Here is a 27180-nt window from a genome sequence, read left to right on the forward strand (position 1 = left end):
TGGCTCTCGTGAGTTGGGAGTCAGCCTCTCTCCAGTCAGGGCTGTGGTATGTTGGGAACGTGTTGCAGAAGCTCCAGAGAATGCAGAATATCCCCTAGAAAAATTGCAGCAAAAAGGCCCTGTTTCCTTCCCATCCTCTACAACACAATAAACCAAATTTGAGACTGGGTCATTAATGATCAGAAGTCAAAATCAAGCCCCAGCTTTCCCAGGAAGAAGATCACTTGTCCAGGGCAGCCCATTCAAACCTGCTGGTGTGCCGCTGGCAGACAAAGCCCAGCACCAACAGAGGCAAACGTACTACCATTTCTCCACTCCCTCTTCTGCCTCCGGGGGTGTTTCTGCATGGAAAGGTTTATTTCTTGCAGAAGTCTGCTGTGACTGACTAAATATCAAAACAAACTTAGTCACACGTGGGAAATACGAAGCTTGCCAGACACTGCCAGTCTCCCTCACCACCCAGCGAGCTCAGATGTGGCAGCGCTCCTTCCCTCTCTCCTGTGCTGCTGTTTTCCTCTTTGTGGGAACCAGCCCAGCACAGGAACCAGTCCTTTCCCAGTTCCCTATAACCACCATCAACAGCTCCACTCCACACTGTGACTGCACCAGTAATATACCACTCACTGAGACCAGTTACTACCGTCCATTTCTGCCCTCCAGTAAAGCCTTGCTGATAGAGGCACCAAAATGAGTGGTTTGAGGGGTTTATCTATTTCAGGGATAGCCAGTAAAGTGTAATGGAATCCCCGATGTTTTGGAGCAGGAACTGATCCCCACCTTTACCTGGGATGCTTTGCCTCCTGGAGACTAGGGCTGCGTCCATCCCACCAGAGTCCTTGCTCCCCTTTGAGTAAGGGCCATCATCTGCGAGCAGAGCAAACACAGAGGCTGAAATTAGCACCAAAACAACAAACAGAACCAAAGCACTGTAAAAAGTTTGTCCTGGTGACACTGCAACTCAGATCACATCCATATCACAGACCTTAGGCAAGAAAAAACATTACCAGCCCTGGCTTTGCAGTGTGCTGTGCAGGCTATCTCACTTTTTAGAGAGGGAGGGAAAGAAACAAGAAGGCAATAACATTATCTGATTTATTCCTCTTGGAGCTAATCCATTAGAAGAGAACAAAATTCCCTTACTCCTGTAATTACGTGGAACAGCTGAGGACAGAGAAAGCCATAGCATTACTCTCACAAGTTTTAAGCCTGTCATTATGCTTGTGAAGAAACTTACGGTCTTTGCAAATGGAGTTATACATCAGGACACTAACAGGGCACTAAATCACTATACTTGAACGAAATTGCCTATTCTTATAGATCCCATTATTTCAAAGTCACATTTTCCTACTGCTGTTCCAGCCTCTGCACAATATAGAGAGCATCTTCTCTTAAGTGATGTAAAAAAAAAAAAAAAGAAGAAAGAGAAAATAGTATTATGCACTGTAAATGCACTGTCCAGCTGTCGTAGTTCAGCCCTGATCAGGACCAGACTACGCAGTCTCTCTCTCACTCTCCCCACCTTCCGAGAGAACAGGGAGAGAAAATACAGGGAAAAACGGCTCAAGGTTTGAGATAAGGACAGGGAGAAATCCTTAAAGTTACCGTCACAGGCAAAACAGACTCGACTTGGGGAAAACTATTCATTTATTACTACAAACAGCAGGAGAATGAGACAGGGAACAAGATAACCTCCCCCCACCCCTCCCTCTTCCCAAGCTTAACATCATCTCTACTACCTTCCCCCCCCGAGCGGCACACGGGGGAAGAGGGAATGGGGGTTGCAGTCAGTTCATCATACGTTGTTTCATGCTGCTGCTTCATGGTTGGGGGAAGAACTCCTCACATTCCTCCCCTGCTCCATCGTGGGGTCCCTCCCACGGGCCACAGTCCTTCGTGGAACTGCTCCGGCGTGGGTCATCTCTTCCACGGGTGCAGTCCCTCTAGAACAGCTGTCCCAGCGGGCCCTCCACGGGCCACAGCTGCCTTCAGGCCTCCACCTCCCCCGGTACGGGGTCCTTCACGGGCTCCAAGTGGATCTCTGCTCCTCCGTGGACCTCCATGGGCTGCAGGGGGACAACCTGCTCCACCATGGTCGTCACCACAGGCTGCAGGGGAATCTTGGCCAGGAGTCGCATTACTCCTCCCCCTCCTTCTGAACTGACCTTGGCGTCTGCAGCCGTTCCTCACAACAGGCTGGTAGATGTCTCTCAGGATCTTTTTTTACATCTTATTCACTTCTCATCTCCTCTCCACTTCTTGCAGCCGGGCCAGGCCGAGTTGGGCCCAGTCGGCTGCCTGGCGAGAGGCCAGAGGGTGAGGCCTGCAAGGCCCATGAGGCCTGCGCCTCTGCCCCAACTCAGCTTCTTCACATCTTCTCTCCTCTTTTTTTTTTTCTGTTTTCCCCTTCTTAAATACGTTATCGCAGAGGCGTTATCATGGAACATTCTGCTACCAATCGGCTCAGCCTTGGCCAGCAGTGGGTCCACCCTAGGCCCGGCCAAGTCCACTGAACAAAGGGGAGCAACTTCTAGCAGTTTCCTACAGAAGCTACCACCTTAGGCCCCCCCTCACTAACAAAACCACGACACCAGCATAAGTTGAAATTTAAATTTAAAATATTTACATATCTCTATATTCTCCTACTGGAAGACTCCTAATCGGCATAGAGGTTATCTGCAGAGAAGGGAGCATGCTTCTAGAGATTTCATTGCCATCCATCTAAAAATGTTTATTTTTATGGCATTTCCTAAAAAGTTGGTGCTTTTTCAATCAATAATTTCCAGTAACCATGTAGTATCAAATAACTCTTACTTTCAGTGACCGCATTCCTGGATTGCCCTTCCCAATTTTTCAACAGCCGTGAAGGTTTAGAAGTTGTACATGATAATATAAATATCTGTTTGAAAACCTTATCCATTTATTCCTGTCCACAGTCCTTAGGTAACTTATATTTAAGTTACAGAGAAGTTTTTGTCTGGCTGCATACAAAGGGAACAACGACTTTTGTTCAGCCCCGTTCCAGACAGCAGTCTGTACACAGAGAAATCAAAACCAGTGTTCAGTTTGCTGGCAGCCCTCTTTCCCCACAAACAGAAAAACGATGGTGTAAATTGAATCACGTGGGTTACACTTTACCAGTAGGAGGGGAATTTTGCTCAAAGGCTTGAACATTTTTTTAAAAAGAAAAATGAAGTAAGGTTCCACTTAAAATAAGTTCAAAAAATAAGAAAACAAAAAGTATCAAGTTTTAATTCTTTTTGTCCCAGCTGAAGTAACTTCACAAGTTGACAAAACTCAGCAAAAAGCTTTGTCTGACTCAAATCTGCACCTTCAAGCATAAAAGTTTAAGTTGAAAACTAAACACCATTTAGTTTTGCAGCCCAAATTTTGCAGCCCAGAGAAGGATAATGTAGATATCCAGACCCTGGACTCTTCTCCTGTGTTTGAATACTCTTCCATCACCACTAAACTGAAGATTTCTAATGAAGCAAGAACTAGCACTTAGCACTAGACCATCACCAAGCTATGCCAAGCCATTGCTGCCAAAACAGTTTGAACCTTGATACTCAAGCATCCAGGACCTCTGTGAAACAGGGGAATGAAGCTCTGCCTTTGAAAAATAAGGGGAAGAAGAGATAGGATAAAACAGCACTGTCCTGACCACGGAGATCTCGCAGCGTTACTCAATGTTGACAGCTAAAGTAACAGCACTTCACTAGAGAATCACAGCAAGCACCAAGGCAAGACATTGATTTCAGATAGGTACTGGAACAGCCTGGCACCAACTCTAAGAGCAGAAAGTTTAAAAATTAAATTTGCATTTTTTAATAGCAATGGTTCTTTGGGTGATGAGGAGACCAGGGTCAAGGTTAATCTGGTCTTAATGACTCTGGAATGAAGTTTAATTTACTTTGGACAGTTTAGCTTCAGCATCCAACTCTTTTGTTTTTTTAAAAAAAAAAAAAAAAAAGCAAAGTCCCATGCCATTTCTTCTTCAGTAGCTGTTTGATAGTGGTAAAGATTCAGAGCTTTCAATCTCTCTCACTGTTGGTCACATTCATCTTAATTTCTCTCTCTGGAAGGTTTTTCCTAATATCCTGCCTTACCCTCTCTCTGTCACCCCATGCCTTGCAGAAGCGAAAAGTTAGAAAATAAAGGTGGTTTGGGAGTATAAAGCAAAGTAGCAGTTCCTGGTGGAGCAGCAGGACAACCCTGCCCACACCACAGCCCAGCAGCTACAGCCTCCCTTTATTTCTTTCCCAAATGCAGCAGCACATTGGAAGAGGAACGCCAAAACAGCAACTCAGGATGCCCAGCATGAGGTTGCTTTTTCAGCACTGGAGGTAAGTCTGCAAAAGGCACCTGCAAAATGCCTTGGGACATCCAAGGCTGGACCCTCTCAATGCCACTGGGGCATCAGCGTGCCTTCAGTCACATGGGACACTGCGGACGGTGAGGACCACCCCAGCACGCAGCCGCCTTCCACGTGAGAGCACTACTGACAGCTCTGAGCCCAGGTAACGTGCTCAAGGCAGCAACATTCTGCTGCGGACAGGATCCCTGCATTTCTTGGAAACCACACAAGATGGTTCGAAGCCAACTCCATTATCTGCTGGCAAAGTAAAGCAGTCAACCATCTGCCTCACATAAACACACCGCTCTGGACCATACAGCCACCAGCGCCCTCTTGCACTTCATTTCCCCATCGCAACCCCAATCAATGTTGATATGAAACCCCACTTTGCCAACGGTTACCCTCCCAACCCCAACAGCTGTTGGCCAACACACCTTGGCTACCATTTCAGCAAGCAATCAGGTTGCCTCTGCATTAACAATAGCTTCCACCACCACCCGAGCTACAGCCACCGCCAGCAATTAGCAACGCACCCCTTACACAGTCCTGGGCTGCTTCATTGACAGCCGTATCAGCCGGCAAATAATTAGCACCACAGCTCCCTTCCCTCTATTGCTTCTCCCTTCCAAAATCAGTTGATTATGCAAAAAAAATGTTTGGTTTTTTTCGCTCATTATCTCGCTAAAATGTTTGAACAGGAAAGGAAGCTGCCACACGCCGCCTGCCGAAGTGTGAATTGGCATTTGCTTGCATTAGCATCCCTGCCGCGTGGCTCTTTGTTCATTTTCAGCTGATTTCCTGCTCTGCCGCTCAAGCTGGTATTAACAAAGTCACTTTTTTCTGAGGAGTTTAGTTTTTGAGCTTGGGTTGTTTTTGGGGGCTTTACTTGTTTTTTTTTTTAAGAAATAAATTCCTTCGCTTTGTGCTCTTCCTCATTTCTCCAGCCTAGCCCAGCACCGAGTCAGAGGCGAGGCTGGTAACCAGCCTGATTGCTCAGTCAGCCCAAATCGCAGCACCAACCCAAGCACTGAAAATTCATGAATCTCTTTAATCCCTAAAACTGGGAAAATAACTTTTTTTTTTTTTAAGTCCGTGCTGGTTCTTTTTGCAAGCAAGCAGTGCTGGAGCCATTAGAGGTGCATTTTTCAAGCTGCTTCTCTCATATCAAGCGGGCCAAAAATTTTCCAAAGAAAAAATTGTGTAATTGGCGATTTTCAAGCAGCGCTGTTAATGCTGGCTCTAGATCTTTCAGAAAAGCTCACCAAGTACACAAGACCCTCAATAAAACTGAGAGCACAACACTTTCCATATATTGATCCCATGGGAATCTGTGACAATACAGAAAAGTTCCTGTAGGTTCTTTGACAATAGTTTTACCATTTCTATGTTTTACTAATACCAGGGAGGGAAGAGCTCCCGCATCCCTGTCCCCACACAGGTGGCCCTGCACTCTCCTCCTCTGCAGTAACTGTTTGACAGCAGTGTACAGCTCACACAGTGACAATAAAGATGAGATAATCCCATCTCATTCCCACAAAAACAAACTTGACAGATGATGGAGTAGAATAAACATCTTGTTGTTTTAGGTGAAGTACCAGGGGCAGGAAGAAGGGAAGGTCAGGACAAACTCCAGCATCCCACCCTGCTGCCAGAGCGTTAATGACAGCTCTCAGCAGGGCCTGTGGTCAATGGCACCTCAGTAGCTTTAGGGCAACGTGTCACCTCCTGCCAGGGCACTGTAATATTTTGTGCTGTCCCTGTTTAATTGAGATCATGCCAGTAGCATCCGGGTTTTCAGGCAAGACAACTCAGAAGCTAAAGACCCCCCAGCAGAGGAACCATCCCCTTAACAGGCAGCACAGAAAATGGCGCAGGATTTCCCAGGGATGGTGACGTGCGGGGAGAGGTCAGCAAAATACAGGTATTTTGCAGGAACTTGCACCCTAATACAATAAAATCAGCAGACTCAGTCTTCCTCTGCCTCCTCCATGGGGGAAACCCCAGCTGGGATTCGGGGCTGTGCAGCGAGGAGCAGCTACCACCCTGCAAAACTGCTCAGCACAGGAACACCACAGCTGCAAAAGAGGTGCCCCAGATGGGACCAAGTCTCTCTCTTAAGCAGAGCAGGCAGCTCAGTCTTGGTAGGAAACCATCTTTTTTCAGAAGAGCTCTGCTGTTTGTCCCTCCCCGCCTCTACTGGGAGGTACTGGAGAGACGCCAGTGGCAGCAGGGAGAGCAAGGGCTGCCCAGAGATCAGTCTCTCAGTGATTAACCAGCATGGGGTTGTATAGCCAGAGCTCTGCTGCTTGCTTCACACATGTCATTCAGCAACTCAGCTCTAGCGATGGCCACAGGGACATAAAAATGTCCTGGCACCTGCTCTGCCACCAGCGCCACCATCCTGTTTTTTCACCACTTAATGTTTTGGGGATTATCTACTTCTACCCTCTACTTTAAGGGAGAAGACAAGGAAGGAGAGGGGAGCAACAGCTGTTAATAACTGCAAGCCAAACAGAAAGGGAACAAACCAAATTAACCGGGAACATGGGGAGAAACGGATCTGTGCAATGTCCTCCCTGTCTGCCAGGCCCCACGGCCTGTCCTTCTGATGGCCGCCAAACCAATCTGCATTGTTGTGTTGGGTCTCGTTGACTTTTTGGATTAAGAACCAGGGCACTGATAGAAAAGATAAGTCGCTCCATGAGCAGCAGACCTTGGTCTCTCGATTTTCTATGGCTGTGTCTGATGTGGATTCTCTTAGGTCTAATAGTAAGGTTGAATTTACCTCCTCACCCTTGCCTTCTGACTGAGGGTACAAAAAGGAGTCTCTCCTCTAACCAAGATGCTTGTTTGCCCATTAATCATCTAGCAGTCAGCTGGTTGAGTTGCAGGTCTCAGCTGCATACATTTAAGTCAAACTTAACTGCAAGGAAATACACAACTTCCCTCAGTGAGCGACCCCTCGGCTTCCCGAACAGTTAGACCCATTTGTTGCCCAAGTTGGTGAACCCTCACCAAGGTTTACTTGCTGCCTTTCTGAGACACCCCAACAGCCCCCGGATTTCACAGAACCAGCAGAGACATCCTGGGCCAAATCCTCTCTCTGTAGCAACCAGCAGAAAAATCAATCTCAATAACACCATGATTTTTCTTAGTTAATATTCCCAACGGATGTGAGCACAGGCATCAGGATCTCCTGACATCAAGCCAATCTCTCTTAAAATGGAAAAACAAAAAAAAAAGCCCCAAAAAATAAAATAAAAGAAAAAAAAAAAAGAAGCTTTCTCAGAAAGAGCACTGATTTAGGAGTTCATTATCCCTGGCTGGTGGGGGGGAAAAGGAAGGTTTTTTCATTTAGAAGAGTTATTAGTCTACGTTATTAACAGAGATCACCTCTTAATGAAAATCGGCATTGGCTAAATAAGATTCTGTGACAATTAGGCTTGCTGTCTGCAAGTTGTTCAGATTCCTGGATCTCTTTAAGACAGTTCCTGCAGATAAAGTGCATTAATCTTATGGGAAGACCAAGAAGTAAAACCTCCCATTTGTTTAATGGAAAAAAAGACAGTTGGAGACAGTTATTTTGCCATAGGGTAATTGCACTCCCTGTTTAGAGAAATGAATACTGAAACAGCATTAAGAACCCAAAGATGTTCACACTAAGACAAGATGGTATTTTTTTTTTCTAGAATAAAAGCTCAGGGTTGGAAGCAGGAACCCAAATTACTAAATCTAAGTGTGATTTGATCCATTTTGAGGAGAGTTATTTCTGTAAGTCAAGGGAAGCATTTATCTGCAGTCAGGTAAAGAGCAGCCAGGGGTACGTGAGAGCAGCTGAGGCAGTGAGCAGTGATTCAAACCACAGCCACCTGGGAGCCAGTCTCCAAGGCCCAGGGTTTTAAAGATACCCGAGCACCTGAAGATGCAGACGTGTCCTTCAAAACCAGACTATAATAATCTATTTGTATCTTTAGGCACCTAAACACCTTTTAAAAGTTGTCATATTACTGGAAGGAGGGGAGGGAAAAAGAGATACATCCATACACCCATTCTGAATCTCAAATTGGTGTTCAGCTCCCAAATTACCCAGCCTGGCCAGGGGCTGTACCACCATTAGAAGAAGACAGTAACATAACCCTTCCCACCTCTCCCCACGCTGGCACTCCACATTGCATCACACCCAGTGGCATTTTGTGCACCAGTAACAGGTTTGGGTTTGATTGCAAGGCTGTGCACATCTGAACTCTCCAGCACATCCCCTAAGGGCAGTTTGGGTTATTTTAGTACCGACGCAGCAGGCCAGAGACAGCTGTGTCAGCTCTGCACAAGAGCAACACAGCAGTGGCCTCCCATCTTCAAAGCACTTGGCCTTGAACACAAGAGACAAGTAGGTCTAGGGAGGCTAAGACAGGAAAACAAAAAAGCCTATTTTGAACACCATTACAAAGAGATTGTGTGATTTCCTGAAACTACTTAATTACGGAGTCCACCATGGCCCAAGAGCTCCTCCCACATCTCCGCTTCAGGCAAGGGACTTTGCTTCCATGAAGGATCCCACCTTCCTCAAGCCTTCCTCAGCAGGTGGCTTCAATTTTCTTCTGCTCAGCTAAATCCAAAGCTCTTCAGGCCCTTGGAAAATTTATACATGAGTTCATTAAGCCCAATACAGTTAAGTTCTTTCTCCATCTCTAGAAATGCATTGCTCCAGCTCTGTATCAGAAAACTTAAAGAAAATAAATAAAAGGAACCCAAACAAATGGATGAAAACATTTGCCAGTAACATACAGACTGCTTTTCCTAGAATACTGCAAAAGTTGAGCTTCAGTTCATTATCCTGCCTTCCATAAAACCAGCCCAAGCATATAGCAACAAATACACTAAATCCTTAGGCAAGATAGCCCATGCTCCTGTGAAATGCTTAAAACTAAGGAAAAAATAAATCACTTTTGCTTTAGGATTCTGCAGCACAATTTCATTGTCATGACACTGACTGGTTTGCTCCCTGCATTAAAAAATAAACAAAAAAACAAAACAAAACAAAAAGCCAACCTTTAAAAGGCCCAGTGTTTGCTGGCTTTTTACTCTCCAAGATGTGGGGTGGGGCATTTGGAAGTGCGCTGGTGAAAAACCCAGTGCTCGTCACAGATTGTGTATCTTCACCTCCATCAGCACAGGGCATCCTCAACTCGAGTCTCCCATGGCAGCCACTCACACCCAAGCAGGACTTTGAAATGCTTCTCCCTTCCTTTGCACCACAAAGATTTTTTTTTTTTTTAAATTTCCCCTTAACCAGCAAGCTCATTCTGGAATGGACCAAGTTATTCTGGGAGCAGCCCCTCCCTAATTTCATAAATACATGTACCAACAAATTTGTGGTACAAATGTCAGAGGTTGCCTGTTGCAAAGAAGAGCCTCATATTTTTCCATCCACTGGAAACAAATCCCCTCACAGTATATATTCATGAGTTACACAGAAGACAAATGAGGGCTCGGGGAAATGTTTTCTCTTCAATTTCTCTTATCACAAATTTTCTGAGAGCACAGACAGAGAGGACAGCCCTGCCATACAATAACTGTGCTTGCTGGAACAAAGTCCATGCCCCAAAGATGATGACTGAAATTTCTCCCATTTTCTCAGCTGCTTCTAGTGGGGGAAAAACAAACAAACAAACAAACATCCCAAGAGCATTATCAACCTGCTGCCAGTATGTGTGCCAGCCCCGCTGCAACGATGCTGTAATCCCTTCCCTGGGCTGAAAATGTGTTCCACCAACTGCAGCTTCTTGTGCGCTCAGAGGTTTTGTGGCATGTCCTCCATCCCTTGGCACAGTCATTGCTCCTGGCATCTGAGCCAGGGAGAGCTTGTCCAGACTTCAAGATTATTTCAAGGGGAACTTGTACTTCTTAATTTCCTCTCCCTGATACACACAGCATGAATTTCATCTCCCAACACCCTCCACGTCTCCCCTTCTTTTCTTCTAAAGCCTGTATTCATTTATCTACCAATCCTTCCAAGGCATGTATAATTTCATAACCACCTGCTGCTTTATTCACAGGAAACAGATCTATAAAAGATACAATAGCCTATTGTTCAACAAAAAACTCCATGTTTTGTTCCTCTATTTTTATTTCTTTTTAATAAGAAACTAAAATTACTTTTAAAGGAACAACTTGGTTCAAGCAACCATTTCCATGAGACCACGACACGAGCCAGAATGTGCCTCTGCCAAGCAGGTTGGTTTCCAGGGGCTGCTAGAGAGTATTTCTTCCCCCAACAAGCCCTCAGCAGATACATGACACCGATGGAAGACGGCTCAGCATTTAGTAAACAAGTAGAAGATCTAATTTCTCTGTGTGTGTGTGTGTGCGTGCACACACAAAGCCCATTTAAGGTGGCTTTGCAGAGAAGCCAGGCTTTGGAAAGATTTAACTCACATCAACTTTTGAAGGATATTAAACACCTCCCAAGGACTGATCCAAGTCCTATCTGATAAGAATGAATGCTGGACCCAGCTTGCAATGCCAAGATCTCATGCCTTCTTTAAATACATGACGTTCCATAAAAAAAAAAAAAAGCATAAAAGGGGAAGAAGTGAAAAAGACATGATTTAAGAATCTGCAGTCAACCTGCCGTTACCGTCATGTCTTTTATATACCAGAGACATTGCTACAATGCATTGTCTGTCACACGTTATTGCTTTGGAAGCCAGCGCAGAGTAACTTTATTTATCTAATCAGTGCATCCGAGGGAGTGTGCGACAGAGGACCTGGAAGCAGTTCTTAATTTTCACTCAAGCTGTACTGAGAGATGGAGGAAAAAATGCTTGAAAAAAGTGACTAGGTTTTTTTATTAAATCCAGCTCCATGTTTTTTGTTTGGTTTTCTGCAAAAATTAACTTCACGTGCTGTCTTGTGCATCCATCCAGCTACTGTCCTTTTGCGCCTCTGGAACCAAATGGCCAACAGCCATGGGGTGGAGAGAGAGCAGCCTGAAAGAGGATTATAGTCATGTAACTTTCATTAAAATTGTGTTTTGAGCAGGAAAGACCAAAATTACTGCTTTCAGCAAAGCAAAAAGCTGCTGTGCAGATCGGCTCTAAGGCCAGCTTCACCACTCATTTTCCTTTACATAGTAGGGTGGAGAAGAAGGGATATTAGATGCAAAACTATTGAAAATAGTTATGGGTTATTGAAAAGGGTTATTTTGTTCTTCTGCTCACAGAGGAGCTTATGTTGTTCTTCTGAAGTAATCTGTGATTTCTTTTCTTTCTTTAATTTAAACATATTAGGGACAACTCTTTCCCCACTCTGGTGAGAATATGCTTTTGTGCATTAAGTTAGGCTTATCGAGAGCTTCTTGAAGCATAGCATAGGCTGGGTCTTCAGCACAAAGACCTTTTCCCAAACAAACCCCAAACTTCTTCACTTTTATCCACCTCTTCCAAAGCATCCTCTAACAACATCCACACCAAAAAGGTCCCTTTTCACTCAGTGAGCCCTCTCCCGTTCGCTTTTCTTAAGCGCTCCCCAGCAAGATTTGAATTTCTAGTGTTAAATAATAAAAATAAAGAGAGAAAAGGAGAAAGACTTCCCTTCTTACAATCCATCTCATCCTCCCAGGCATTTTCAGACAGTTTCATCAGTTTATATTTATGAATGACCCGGTGGCAGGGGAAACGACACAGTTTCTCAGCCCCTTGCAGGTCACATTTGCGTGCACAGACACATGCACATTATATGCAGTTATTTTGTGCATGAGGGACAAGAATAGCGCAGAAATCAACTCAAGGAGGTTATTATTTCTCAATGGTTCTAGTGCCTGAAATGATGTTATTAAAGTTACATTTTCCAGTCAATCTGGCAATTTCTCTTATTAAGCAGTGTAGACTGTACTGGGGAGAGTCCAACAATAAGCTAGGAAGATGAAATATTGCTGATATACTGATTTTGTTATCTGAAGAAACTACCTTTCAAGAGTAAAAATTAAAGAGGAATAAGACACATTTTCAGACTGATCTTTTGTGAAAGTTATCCAAGTGAGCAATTCTAATATGGTGAGAAATGACTGATAAAGTCTAACGCCGTTCCCAGGGAAGAATGCCTCTCTAGATACAACTGGGTTTATTAATCTATGCAGCAGGCAGCAGTAAATCCTGTCTGGCAAGGGAATACAATTCTCTCTATTAACTCCACGCAAGCTTCCAAACTTTCTCTTGAATATGGAGATGGATAAGAAACGCAGCCTGCTGAATCCAAACTCCGGGAATTTTCCTTCTTTCAAGCAACAAATGCAGAGTGAAATCAAATTTTAAAAAAAAGACAGTTCTATTGTGGCTTTTCAATCAAATAAAACTAAATACTGTCACTTTATTAGACTTTAACACTCAAATTGCTGGTGCCACCTAAACCTAGCAGCCACTATTTTCTTGCTTGTTTAAAAAGCCTGCAGTTAGTCAAAAAATGAAAAGAAGCCTTGTTTTAATGTAAAACTCCATGACCACTTTCACTGCACAGGGTTTGGCACTAAGCTGCCTCCCAGCTGGAAGGGTTTGTCAAAAGGTACACCCAAGCAGGCAAAAGCTTTTATTTTTGACATATGAATCGTTAAAGTAAAAAAAAAAAACAAAAAAACAATGCCTGCAATACAAAATATTTTGTGTTGGTTTTTTTTCTGTCTTACTTAATGCTGGGCTTGGACTCGCAGAGGTCCAGGGAACAGATGGGGAGACAGGATTCAGGTGCTATCGGCAGGGCCAAGAACTGAGCCCGCTCGTGCACAGCCTGTGTGTGAATACGCAGCACAAGTAACAGCTTGAGGATGACATAGCAGGTAGAAGTCAGGACTTCCACCTTTTGAAATGGAGATCAATTGCTGCAGAAATAGTGACAGTGAATTCTTTGACCTATTCTGCCTTTTACAAACTCCCTTTTGGTCCCTATGATCTTTGCTTTAAAAATGGTGCCTGTTGTCTTCCATCCTCCAAAGTCTTACAGAAGAACTGTCAAAATAGGGTGTTCCTAACTTCCCAGGTAGTGAGGGAGCTTCAGAAGCACAAGGTAGTGCTGCATTGAAGAGGAGAAGGTGATCTGATCTGGCACAAGAGCATGGCAGCAGAGCACGTAACTCTTCAGCGGGGAGGCAGAGAGTCAGAATGGGGGAAAGAAAGCTGTAGAGATTCAACCTGTATGTGGGAACACGCGTGCATCCTCCCTTTCCACCCCATGAGAAGAATTAACCTCCTGGACATTGTGTTATGGGGTGTCTTGTCATGACGGATGGGCATCTTTCTAAAAATCATTCAGCACCCCTTAGGCAGGAGATTTTGGGCATGATTCACAGTAATTGAGCTAAGCTCTTCGACCTGTATTATGCAGAGGGTCACACTCAATTGTGAATGGATCATCTGGGCTAAAAACAACCCAGTCTAAAAAAAAATACAAAATACATGAATATGTCATTTGGGCAGAAGCTGGCTGAAAAGAAAAATCACAGTTCAGTGAAAAGGTCATTTTTGTCCTTAATAAGTCTTTTCTGTGATTCTGGCCAGCTCAAAGCTTGAGATTCCACCTTCATATGAAGCAGGAGGATACAGGAGTATTTCCCCAACAGAGCCAAAAAGCAGTAAGTGCCCAAGTTCTCTCTGCACTACCTTTTTCTGCTCAAAGATGCTCAGTTTCAAAGAGAGGAAAACTGCAATACTCACTCCCCAACATAGACACAAATGGGAAGTAAACAGATAGAGCACAAGTTTTGAAATAAAAATGAGAGTAACAAAACTATCATTGGATATCCATGAGTTTGTAAATTAGTGGGTTGGGACAACAGTTCTTCTGGGCTTTGCTGCAGACTGATAACTTCTCCCAGTTCAGCAGGGAAATAGCCAAGAGCAAATCTCTTGTAGCAGGCAGTAGGTAGGGCAGAGGAAAACCCACTGGATTCAGCAGAGAGGGAAGAGAAGGTGGCAACAAGACACCACACCAACATTCAGCCTGGTAATCCTTTTGAAGAGGCTCACTACAGTCATAATATCTTTTTTCTTGTTTTACTCTTATAGCACTTCCAAGAGAGCCCATGTTACCCAAGTAAATGACATCTTCCCAAGAGTATACATAAAATTTTAGCACCTGTGCTAAACTTACAGCATGCAATGTGGAAAGCAAGCCTGGTGGTAAATCAGTTTTAAGGAAATCTCCTAGAAAATATAATTCCTTAGATGAAGAGTTGGGGAAAACCCCTTCTTACAGTGAATCACATCCTGCTTCCCTGCTGATCTCCAGGAGCAATATCAGTTCAACAAGGGCAACGTCTGCACCTGCAGTATTTAACAAGGGGTGAGCCAGGGGGAGGCCCAGCAGAGCTGCTGCAAGGAAGGTCACCCCACCATTTGTCCAGGTGAGCACCCTCTCCCTGCTCCTAATTACAAGGCCCAGAAAATGAAATGAGGAATCAGATCTGGGAGATTTGCTATGCCAGTTCAAGAGGTGGCTGAGACTGATGAAGGTCCATGCCTGGCGTGAATCAATCTCAGTGCCAATAGCAATAAGAAAATCCATGCAAACCACAAGAAAACAAAACTGACAAAATAAAAAAAAAAAAAAAAAACCAGGCAAATCAGGCAACAGAAGAGATACACCTCAATGCGGTAACATTTAATAAAAGCCTGAGCCAGGGATCAAGGGGTGAAGAAAGAAAACAGATTTATATAAAACCTAAAGGATGCCATCAGCACTAGCATAAAAAAAAAGTCAAATAAACTATGAGGAGAAGATATCAAAGCTGTCCTCGACCTCATTTGCTACTGCACTGATCTTATCATCTCAACTAGGCTACAGCTTCAAAAGGAGTGATGAAAAACCAGAGCAGCCTGGTGAAGCAGGACAGCCCTGGCTAACCACAGCCTGCAGCCGGGCACGCGCTCAGCCCCAGCCGTGGTAAGGGCAGCGCCGGCACAAAGCTCAGAGGCTTTGCAGACTGCGGGGAGAGAATAAACCAGCCTGATGCCGCAGAGAGCAGATGTAGCAAGTCCCCAGCTTGGTTTGAAGCAAAAGGGGACCTGTATCTCCAACAGCTTCTTCCACCATCCTGTGGGCCAGGACACCAAAGTATCTCCCAGCCAGTTTTGCCAGCAACACTGCAACAGGGCAATCCCCCAAGCTGGAGCCCCCAGCTTGCAATGCAGCCCCCAAGGTTTGGGAACCCCGTTCAGCAGCACTGCAAAGACAGCTGGTGCTGGAAGATGGCATCATATGAGATGACGTTCAATGCAGCAGGCTGCAGATCAGGTGTTTTATCCTGGATTTGCATTACATTCTGATGCAAAGTGCTTAAAAACCAGTGGGAGTCAAGAAATAAGGAAGAAGTTCCAGACAGCATTATTTTAAAAGAAAGATTTCCGGCACCCCATTTAGACTCGCTTCCAGCTTATCCACGCAGCTCCTCTAAACCTTACTAAAACTTAATTCCCATAAATGTGATTCTCCCTTAAGTGTTTCGCTAAGTAGCAATGTTTCAAAAAAAGTAAATACCAAATCGTGGGAGTTGGATTATTCATTCATGCAGTAAAAGCCATTATATATGAATACATACAGATGTTCCCACTTCATGACTGATCTAAACATATGTAGATTTTAGACTCTGACACACAAACCATCCATTATGCAATGGCCCGTGTACGTGGCTGGGCTGCTTTTATCCTCAACTGTGTCAGGAAGATTCACAGGAGCTGTGTGAGAGATGGAATAAGCGTACAGTTAAAAGACTAAAAAAAAGTTTAATCTAGAGCCTTGCTTAAAATGAAAGGAGGGAGGGAGAAGGAGAGAAATCAAAGAGCCAGGGAATATCAGATTTAGCAGGACAACAAGACGAAATAAGAGTTTCAAAGCTCAAAGTTATTTGATGTTGGAACTGGTGTGGTCTGGCCCCATCAAACCAGCTGTTAAAAATTTGCCTGAATTGTCCATTAAATCTTGCTTCCAGCAAGCTCTGCTCCTGTTTTTGCCCCACTTCTTGTTTCCCATCGAGCTTTACCTTGGCTGCATGTCCTGCTGACATCCCATCCTCTAAACAGGCTGGTGTTCAAAGACCAACACAGCACCACCATGACTAAAGCAAACATCTGTTTCGTATGAAATACAGACAAGACCCCACTCCAGCGGAGCTATTAATGCACTGCAGCTGTTTTACATAGCTGCCTCCATGCAAACAGTTGTGCTGGTTTCCAGTTGCTTCACATCGCATGGGTGATGCAAAGCAGGCAGAGAACCCGATCTCAACTACAACTAGCACAAGAATTCCCACAAGACCTGCAAATTCCTAGTGAAAATCAGAACAAACTGCTGCAAACTAGGCTCTGCCACCCTCTGAAAGGCTCACAGGAATTGCTCACTCTTGTGAGCACCTGTGAGCAAACAGGGACAGCCTCGGGACTTTCACACAGAAATCCTGCTGTGTGCAGAGTTCGAGCCTCACAGTTCGGTGGCTTAACTTTCCCTTTGCATTTTTTGGTAGGTTTAAAATCCAAAATCACCCCAGCCAAAAGATTAGTCAGGAGCGGGGTGCCAGCCGCAGGAGACACAGGCTGAGGAACAGGGACACTGGTTAAAACAGCACTTGCAATTCAGTGAGAGCCTGAGCTCTCCTGAGCATCACAAGAAGCTGGCTCATGGCTCTGCCCAGGACTGCAAAAAAAGTCACTTTTGCATTGCCCTAGGCAGATACTTGCTCCCCCTTTGAACAAGGGATGGTCTCAAGCAGAACACGGCTGAACGTGGAAGCCTCCTGGGGCTGGGCTGAGCAGCCCTCAGCAGCACAGCTCCCACTGCGGCCCACAGACCTGCCTCTTCCCCACGCTCTGCAACCCCAGGCCCAGCATGTTTATATCTGAACAAGGGCAAATACCTGAAATGATGTTACACACCTGAAAAGATGCAGCTTGGAGTTTTGCAGCTTGGAGTTTTACAGCTTACGGAGAATAGGAATCAGCAATGAACTTGGGGAAAATTCAGGTGTAGCTAAAGACCACAGAGTCTCAGGGAGAGGAGACTCATGTGATAGCCCTTCTCCACTCAGGAACACAGACCATTAAGTGTAATGCTTCACATTATGCTTCCCAAATACCCACTTAATTTTGATTCAACAAGGCACTTGTGCTAATAAAAATTAAAACCAGCAGGTTCTGTCGAGTGTGTAATAGATGTGTGGAAGAGCAGCATGGCGCAGGTAGTTCTAAAATTAACTATGAATACTAAAACCGACTACATTCCAAACCTCAGGAAGTCTGGGGAACACTGCGATCACTGGATGTGTGCAGATGCCTGCCCAACCCCTGACCACACCGACAGCCCATGGGGTCATGGGGGAGAACATCCCCGCGCTAGGCATCTCCTTTTCCCACCGTGCTAACCTCTGGATGCAGTCTGGATGTCTCGGAGCAGACACTGCCAAGTACTCACCTCTAGCCACCGTCCGCCAGAACCAAAGGCAGCTGCCAAGTAATGCATTCCCACCGGTTCTGCACAAGCGTGAATGTCTGCGGGTCTATACTGGTGCAAGAGAGCTGAGCGGGTGCACAGGGAAAGGAGATCGGCTCCGTGAATGTTAGCTACAGCAGATCCATTTAATGATTAAATACACATGATTGTTTGCTTATAAAATGCAGTGTCACATAAATCTGCTAGGAGCTAATCGCCTATTATAGCTCATGGTGCTGCTCGAGCCAGCTGCTGAATGATAAAGGGACTTTTAGAAAGGAGAGAAAGCCAATGGAGCTCCGCTGACTCACCTCCACCGCAGCCTCCAAAATGTTTTGCTTTCCAGTTCCTGCAAGGTGAACACTTATCCCCTCTCTGAGTGATGGGGTTTCTCTGCTGAGCTCATTTGTGAGGGAAGGTAAGGGGTAAACTGAAACACAAGGGAAATGAGGAGTTGCTTTGATTCTTTTTTAAGTTATTATTATTAATAACCAATTTCTTTGTTTTCTCATGCCTCTTGCCCAGCCTCACAAACCACAGCAGCTATCTGGACCATCGCTAGAGCCAGCCTGGAGCTGGGAGACATTTGCCACCACCCCGATGGCAGGGGTGACCTCGCTCAGCCCAGCTACAGCAGCAAGGACAGGGGAACAGCAGGGAAAAGAGCCACGTGCCACACACCAAGGGTAGGCAAGGGAGCAATGGACCGCAGGGTGAAACCTGCTTTGGAGCAAAATAGGAAGCAATGACTGATGTGCATTCTGTCTCACAGCTCTTCTAACATCACCAAGTCACTCAGATTGTTTGATCCAGATCTGTACGTACCTTAGCATCTTCCCACTGATTTCCCCGTATTTCAGGCATATCTCTGTGGCTCTATCCCAGGACCCTGTCTAGTACATTCCTGCCTCACACACAGACACTTCCTCACACATAGCTTCACTGCATGATGCAAAGGAATCGGCTGAAGATGGACTTGCAGAGGATGTGCCTGGAGATCCATGCCTCCGCATCGGGAGGCTGGTGGGCTGCAGGTTCAAGGCACTCCTGCAGCATGAGCAGAGCACAGCATTTCACAGCAGGAAGGAACACGATCTGTTTACACAGCGGGTTATATGGGAAATGCATTACATTATTGAAAAAAAAAAAAAACCTTTAGCATAACACGTACATACATCTCGGGCCAAGAGTTTAATCCTACTCAAATGGCACTGCATTCCATAAAGAAATTATCCTCTATAAATCACTAGGGCAAGAGAAGGCCACGTCCCTCACATTTCAAGCTGAACCATCCACTACAGTAACAACCCTTTCCAGATCACCCATGGTGCCAGCAGCGGGAAAGGAGGGGATCTCCACTGAGAACTCATGGAGAAGCAGATATACTGCTGGGACAACTCCACTGAGGTGGTGGCGCAACGGTGGGGACAGAGGTTTAACTCAGATCATGATCACTTGTACCATCAGGCATACAGTTGCTCAAAGACAGAGGAGCAGATCCATGACAGCTCAACTGCTTGGTTGGGAAAAGCAGCTGACCGGAGCTGTGCCATCCCACCCTCGCTACGGTGAAAGCTCCCGCAGGGCAGGGGGTGGGTGTGCCAGATCTGCAGGCTCCAGGGCCACGGAGAGGGCTCGGAGGAGGGAGCAGAAGCTAGGAGGGAAGAGTTATTCAGGAAATCGAGCAAGTCAGGTCACTCAATAGCTGCAAACAACTTGGCATACAACCTCCAAAACAGCTGCAGATGCTGGATCAGGGACCCACCTCCCTCCTTTGGGAAAGAGGAGGATGCAACAAAGCAGAAGGAGGCGGGAAATCCCATCTTCATCCATACGCCAGGGCTGCAGGGAGACAGATCTTACTCTTACCAGCACAAGTTCCTGCCTCCCCGGACAAAAGCATATTTATTCTTTTTATAGCTGCTCTACAGCCCTTCTTGCCTCAATGCGAACGCTGCTCTCCCCAAACCTGAGCCAGCTCCTATCTTACAGCTTCATTAGGATATACCAAGTGAGTGATAATTATACATCGAGATTGGAAACTGCAGTACTGCTGAGAAGAAAACCGCAACTCCTTCCAACTTTCTAACATGATTTCATGAACTTACACAATAAGAAATGGATCAGTTGTGAGGCAAAATTAAGTGGGCTCATCTCTTCATCTCTCAGCTACACTAAATAATTTACAAGGCCATTTTGGGACTGTCATGCAAAGCAGTTTAACAATAATTTAACAAAAAAGTATGATATTCTATTCTTTTATGGTTTCCAGGTGTTGAGACCAATTTTACTTCACAGCAATTTTCATTTCTGGACCTTTTTTTTCCCCCCTCCTCCCCACAAAAACCTGCAGCTGCCAACTATGCTGGCATCTACAGCAGCTAGGAAATGAATTCCCTGTGAAGCAAATTCTTCCAGGATGAATTGAATGAAGGCAGAACTCATAATTGCACATTACTGAAAACATTTCTGATAAAAAACTGGGGAGATATTTTTATCCACATCTCCAGTTGAAAATTGCTGGGAAAGATGCTTTTGAAAAGGCATCATCTCCAAGCATGTAATTATCAGATCCTTGAACAAAAACACATGGTCAAAGAAAAAAAAAATTATTGAAATAAAGAAATCGAGGATGGTAATTGTTGGGAATGGAAGGAGAGAAATTCTTCATGCTGTGTGATTTTGCATATTTCTTAACTGGCTAGACTGATTTGTAAATCCACAGATTAATAAATTTGGCAGCTGAGAATATCAAGCATGGTTAGTAATTTTTTTTTGTTATGAACAGAATAATAATATTAAAAAAAATCAGAAGCAGATTGGCAGTCAGACTGTCACAGAACAAGAATTTCCTAACTCCCACGTAAGCACGCTTGTCTTGAAACAGTATTCTGCCACCTTGAACAGACAACTAGACAGCCGTACAATGACCTGGGGGTCCTATCCTATCAAGGCTTAAGACCATGCCTACCCTGATGGGATTACTCACATGCTAAAAATTATGCAGTAGCTGAACTGACAGCTGAAAAGAGCCTTAAATGTTCTTATGCCTGGTAGCATTCAATTGTCAATTGATGAACGTTGCTAAATATTTATTTTTGCTCTACTTTTTCTCCTCCGGTTCTGCACCACACCTCTTTCTGATTATTATTACTTGTTAGCTTTAATTGTTTCTTTAGTTTCCAACACCTACGCATACCTAAACACAAAAGCACAGGCACTCTTCCCTCCAAGTTGCCTGACACCTTTTTCTGACCTGGGTAAAATTGCATATGATTTCCATCCTTGAGTTAAATAAATAATATCACAAGCAATAAACACTGGCATCCAAATACAAGTATCAATTTTAACAGGTCATTTTCAAAATAAATCAAATCCTGCCTGCCCTAACATATACAAACACTTTGGCAGCGAAGTTTAAGTTCTCCTTGGCTTACACAGATTAACAAAACAGAATAAACATTACAAAGAATAACAAAGCCAAAAGGACGACTTAACACCTTAAATTAAGTCCCCTACTACAGGTCACTCAAAGCCAGGGTGCATCTCTTCCAGCACTAACAAGATTTTCTGAAGCAGGCTGGCAGAGAGGTAAGTGTCTGGGCTGGAAAATGGACTCCCGACAGTTTGTGCTGGAGAGAAAACCTAAACAGCAGTTGTTCAACTGACACTTTGGACTGACATTTTTATCAAATCTGCCTGGCCTTTACATTGATAAACTTCTTGCATAAATATGCACTAATGAGATGTGCATGAGCACAATCTTTTATGAGGAGAAAACCCTGTAACCTCCATATAGAAGGAAAAAAAAATGAATAAAAAGATAATTCATTTCTATAGGCCACGAAAAGCTGTAACAAATTACTTTTGTCTTTTTTTCTTCTATAAAAAACAATTTTAGTGGAATGGGTCATCTCTAGAAAAGAGTCAGAACTCATTTCCACTGTGTAGATAAGTTCATTCGTACTTAACATAGCTAATAAAACTTTAGAAACCTGGCCACCAAAGTCCTAAAGCCATCAGCAGGTATCCTTAAGAACTTATGGAGGATAGGTAAGACACCACAAGAGTGCAGAAGAACAGCATTCAACTTGAAAAAAAAAAAAAAAAAAAAAAAACAAATCAAAACAAATAGAAGTGATATCAGAGCAGGGGCAAGAGAATAACAAATCCATCACTATCTCTTTCAGTTCCTGGAACTAATATCTGTGTGCGAGCTGCTAAAAGGAAATGAGGAGGACTAACCACAAACCTGGACCTACCACAAATAAGTCATACCCACTCAATTTATTTGTATGACAAAGCAACATTTCTGGATAGACAGAAAATGCAAGTTGTTCTATCTCCATTTTAGAAATGCTTCTGATACTGTTTCACATGCTATTTTTGTAAGTATGTTTGGAAAGCAGGATACAGATGATTATGAAGTATATGCAAAACTGATTGGAAAACCACACACTGAGCAAATTCATCAGTTGCTCACAATCAGAAGGGATGGATGTATTAAACAAAGTTCTGTGGGGACCCACATCCAATCTGGTAAGACTCCAAGTTTTCATTAAGTGACCTGGATGATTGCAGAGAGATTGCTCTTATTAAGTTTACTGACAGCCACCAGCTATGATGGACTGGAAGCAAGCTGGGAAGTAAATTTTGAACCCAGAATGATTCATACATGCTTGAAAAAACAAATACACAGCTCAGCAGAAATGCATGCAAGCTACCAGACCTGGGCAGGAATAAGCAAAAGAATAAAGGATGGAGAAAAAGGATAAAGTTGTGGAAGGACTCTTCAGATACCATGGACTGCAAACCAAATTAATTCCACACTGCCATATCATATGCAAAAATAGCTAACACTCCAGTACATACAAAAATGGGTGCTGTCTGCAAGATCTGCAAAATCATTTTGTTTTACTCAGCACCAATAAAAGCCCCAACTTGTGTGCAGTGCCCAGGTTTGGGTAGTACAGTTCAAGAAACGTGTGGTCCAGCTGGAGGTGATTCAGACTGAATCAGTGCAGCCTGGTCAGACATCTAGAAGACCATGACTTCTAAGACTGGGAGGAGGAATGAGTTGTCTATGCTAAAGAGAAGAGATGGAAGACAGAGAAAGGGTTATTGCTGTCTTTACACATCCAGAAGAGTGATGCACAGAGGAAAAGAGTAATCTGTCATCTGTTTTAGGACAGGAAGCAATAGCACCAAAATTGCAGATGCAGAAAGCTTTTCCTTAATATTTAAATCCACTGAATTAATTTGAGCTGATGTGATGTTCCCAGCATGGATGTATTCAGATGCAAGGTGGATGGATGATACCATGGGTATGACCAACACTAGGTTAAGACAGAGGAATGGCCCAGGCAAACTTTCTGCCCAGTTTCGGTTGAAGGAAATTAAGATCACTGTGATTCAGCTCCAGACAGAGAGATGCCTGTCTTGGTATGCACAACACAGTTACTTTTCTCTTAATCTTTCATTTTGCTGCCACTGAGGCAAAGCTGACAAAGTGACATAAGCAGCTTGATGAGCAGGAGTTATATTAAATAGCACTATTGTGATAAATTCTTCAATAAGAAAGATAAAAATCTTTCTTCTTAGGAGATTTATCTAGAAAGGTTTTCTCCTGTCTCATTCTAGCTCCTCACATTAGTTTTCTATCCCTTTCAGACATTTTTTTTCTCTGTTTCTCTCCCTGCCTGTTTGTCAAGCTGAGAAGATCTGAGGCTATTGCAGAGCTAGCACAGCGCAGAACAGGGGAGCTGATCCCCTGAAAACCAACAGGCAGGAAGGGGCAGAGATCTATTAACAAGTCTCTTTTCCCAGCTATTTCCACCCTGCAAACAAAGGGTGCAGCTTGCTGGTCAGGAAGACCTGGGAAGTTGGCATTGCTCTCCTTGGTCTGCAGAGGTCCATCTCATGCTAAAAGCACAGCTTCTAATGGCAACAAAAAAAAAAACCCTAAAACTAAACAACAAACCCAAACAGAAAAGCACTGAACATCCTCATCTACTACCTTTTTTCCCCCCTGTACCTTCTATACAAACCATATTTTTAAAAATAAAAAATAATTAAGTCACCTTCCATAAAACATCACTGCTAGTTTGCATTTCCTGTCCTTTCTATTCTGAAGGGCAGACAAAAGCTCTGTACTATTAAAATGTCCCAACAGAAAACTTTCAAGAGCAGCTGGATGAGAGGAAAGAAATCACCAAGACCCTAATGGTGGTGGGCCCAGGAAGCACTTCTGAAACATTTGGCTGCCTCTTTGAAACAATCCATCTGTTTTCTGGTTTTGCCCATCACACTTAAAATGCTAAAATGAGTGATATGAAGCAATTCACTTTATTGCAATTCATTTTATTTATCTCAAATGATTTCCAGATGAGGAGATGAATCTCATGAATCTCATGAAAAAGCCAGGTTTACAGGAGAAAAAACACATTAAGAACCCAGCAGTGACCAAAAGAGAGCTTCACTGAGCCTTAGCAAAAGCAAACCCAGTGCATTGTAATCAGTCCCCCTCAAAGCCTTTCTCAATGCACTAAAATAACTAAGAAGAAAAAGGGTGGCAGACATGAAATGAGATGGTCACCCACCCCCATCTCTGTCTTTGCTCTGTGGCTGGTGCAAAGGATGGCCTCATCTGTGGGACGCTGAGGAAATCAGCACCTGGGTTGGGTGATGAAAGCATGGGCTTGGGCCTCAGGAGCACAAGCTGTAAGGGTCTGATACCACAGTAAAGAAGGCTTTCTTATGAGCTCAGTGACTGCACTGTTCCCTTGTATGTGACAGAGCAACAGACCACATTGAGCCAAGGTTCTCCAAGAAGGGTTTCGGGCTGAGATCAGAAATATTTCTCATTTGGTCACCCAGCACCCAGATAACATCACCATTTTCAGCAAGACAGCCATCCTCAGGACCGGCATAATGAAACACCAGATGCCTCTGGTGACATGTTTGAGGAACTGGATGAATGATTCTCCCTGTGGCTGGTGGCATACAAGAGACTCCTCCAGCACAGCCGGTATCAGCTACCTCTGAGCTAGGGACCCAGCTTATGGCTCAGCCCCAAGAGCGATGGGAGCTCCTGCCAAGTTGTCTTTTGATCTTTCCATGGAACGGCTACATTCCTGCCCTGTTAAATCACACACCCAGACTCCCTCTGCCTACCAGGACTCATTGCCATGTCTCAGGCAGCTTCAAAATAAGCCCCAGCCCCCAAGGCGCTGCTTGCTGTGCTGCAAGAGTAAGGGGACAGTGCGTCTAGTCACATCCATGGGATGAGGCAACACAGCTAGGCCAAACTGCTTTATGCCTGGTTTATTTTACCTCTCAGATTTAGGGAGGAAAACCATTTTCTCAAGTTAGGTTCATGCTTTGGGGCATCTTGAGGACAAAGTCAGTCCCACTACATCAACTTCAGGCAACGTAAAATGATTCAGAAACCATAAATTACCTCTACTCCCAACTCCCAATGCCTTTGCTTTCGGAAGGGAAGCGCTTGCAGCAGAGCGAGCTCCATGCAGTATATTTAGCTGCAACAAGCACAGCTACAGCACACAACAAAGTACCTGAATATTGCACCCTGTTAGAAACACCAGAGCCTGTCCATCCTGGAAAGACTGGGGCCAGGATTTGGTGACTGTGTCCTTTGTAAAGGTGCCTTTCTACACTACAGTGATCCCAGCATGTTCAGAGCCCCTTATCCCCATCCTCCCCCTCCCTGGCCCTCTATTCACCATTGATGAATGCCCAGCCCATGCACACAATCTTGAAAAATTTAGATTTAGGGATTTTTTTTTAAAAAAGGCAAAACGGCTGTAAAGGCTCTGCAATATCGGGGGTGCCTTAAGAAGCCCCTGTGTCTGCCAGTCTCCCAGCTGGAGAAGGGGCAGGAGGGAGGCAGCCTGAAGGGTCCTCTCCAGTGGTCACAGGGAGAAATTCTTTCCTGGGAAAGAGAGATGTGTTTTGCAAATGAAAGCAATTAAGTCACAGTTGGTTTGCAACGGTTTGGATTTGTAAAACCCCCTTCAAAGTAGCACATGAAATTGTTATCGCTATTTCAGGTGGTTAAAGGAAACCAGAGTAAAAAAAGTAAACTACTGGAGAAGGAGGAAAGAAAAAAATACAGGCAGGCTCACTCACCAAAGTCTGACTGCAAATCCTTTTTCAGTCCGCAAAGCATGTCTGCTGTTGTCTATCAAACCATCCAGCTAATTGCAACGGCTGCTCCTTGCCCTCTCCCTGCCCGCGCTGGAGCCCCTTTCCAGCCAGCCCAGGCTTGCAGGCTGCCTCCCACAGCCAAGCGCGGCCGCAACGCGCACGCTGCTCCTCTCTTCACAGCAGGAAAATAAAGAAACCGTCCTGCGCACTCCAGTTTGTGAGGACTCAAAAACGTGGCAATCCTTTAGAAAGGAATATCTTTATGTGGCAGCTTAAAGTGTGACTCGCCAGTCCCGTGTAGAAATAGGAAAGTGAAGGGTAAAGGTGGTTTTTTTTTTCAGTAGGTCCTAAAAATCCCGTGCTAGTTCTCCCGGCTCGACTGGCCATCAGGCATTGCAAAGCAAAAGTTAGAAGCGCAGTGATGAGACAGAACAGCTGGTTGAATGGGAGGCAGCCACTGAACCCTGACTCTCCGGCAGATGCAGCAAATGTCGAGTGCGCGCTTCATTCCCGGTGGAATTCCACCTCGCGCCCCGCCGGCCAACAGCGGGCATCATCCCATGGAGATGCGCTGGCCTCTTCCTGCCTCGACCCTTGGGGTGGCTTTCATGGGGATCTCAGGCAGGGGGCGGAAAATCAAAAAGCAATGAAGACAAGGAAACGCGGGCAGCCGGTGCTGCAACAGCGGTACCACCGTCCTCTGCGCTGCGCTCAGAGCCAGGTGCAGAAGTTGGCCGGCAGCGGAGCCTCGCGCAAAGCTCCAAGTTGCAGCAGCAGCAGCGGGGCTGAGCGCAAGGAGAGGCTGCGACTGCAGTGCTGCCTGACACACTTTCTTCTCCCCCACCCCCTCTTGGCAAGTGCTTGCAGAGCCTCCAGCACCTTTCAAGGCAATGTCAAGCTGCCGTCAAAGCATTACACTGCCTCCCGAACACACACACAGCATGAAGCTGCAGTCTATGTCCTGCCTACAGCGCTTTCTGAAAACTCAGGTTAACCCTTTCTTAGAAAGGGCAGAAGAATCAGTGCTAGCAAAACGCATGCAAGTCCTGTGCAACGGACTGCAGCGAGGGGATGCTTTGGGGGCAACACTGGTCACCAGCTGGGTCACAGGGAGTCCTGCCCTCCAGGACAGGATGCTTTGCGGCTTCCCCCAGAGCAGCTACTCGGCACCACGGGTGGAGACAGGGGAC

The 27180-nt window shown here is 44.9% G+C and overlaps 1 protein-coding gene across 1 annotated transcript in view; it reads right to left on the minus strand.

The window, feature by feature from the left end:
* GRIP2 (glutamate receptor interacting protein 2) overlaps positions 1–26051 on the minus strand; it is an 86043-nt gene extending 59992 nt beyond the window's left edge. Inside the window, exons 1-2 of the mRNA XM_086755193.1 lie at positions 25973–26051; positions 784–864 (exon numbers count right to left, since the gene is read on the minus strand). Coding sequence (XP_086611319.1) covers positions 784–864; positions 25973–26012 — 121 coding nt within the window. The 5' untranslated portion in view covers positions 26013–26051. The remainder of the gene's footprint in view (positions 1–783; positions 865–25972) is intronic.
* Positions 26052–27180: the final 1129 nt, after the last annotated feature.

Source organism: Chlamydotis macqueenii, chromosome 10, assembly GCF_036417535.1.
Source record: "Chlamydotis macqueenii isolate bChlMac1 chromosome 10, bChlMac1.mat, whole genome shotgun sequence".
NCBI classification, from domain to species: Eukaryota; Metazoa; Chordata; class Aves; order Otidiformes; family Otididae; genus Chlamydotis; species Chlamydotis macqueenii.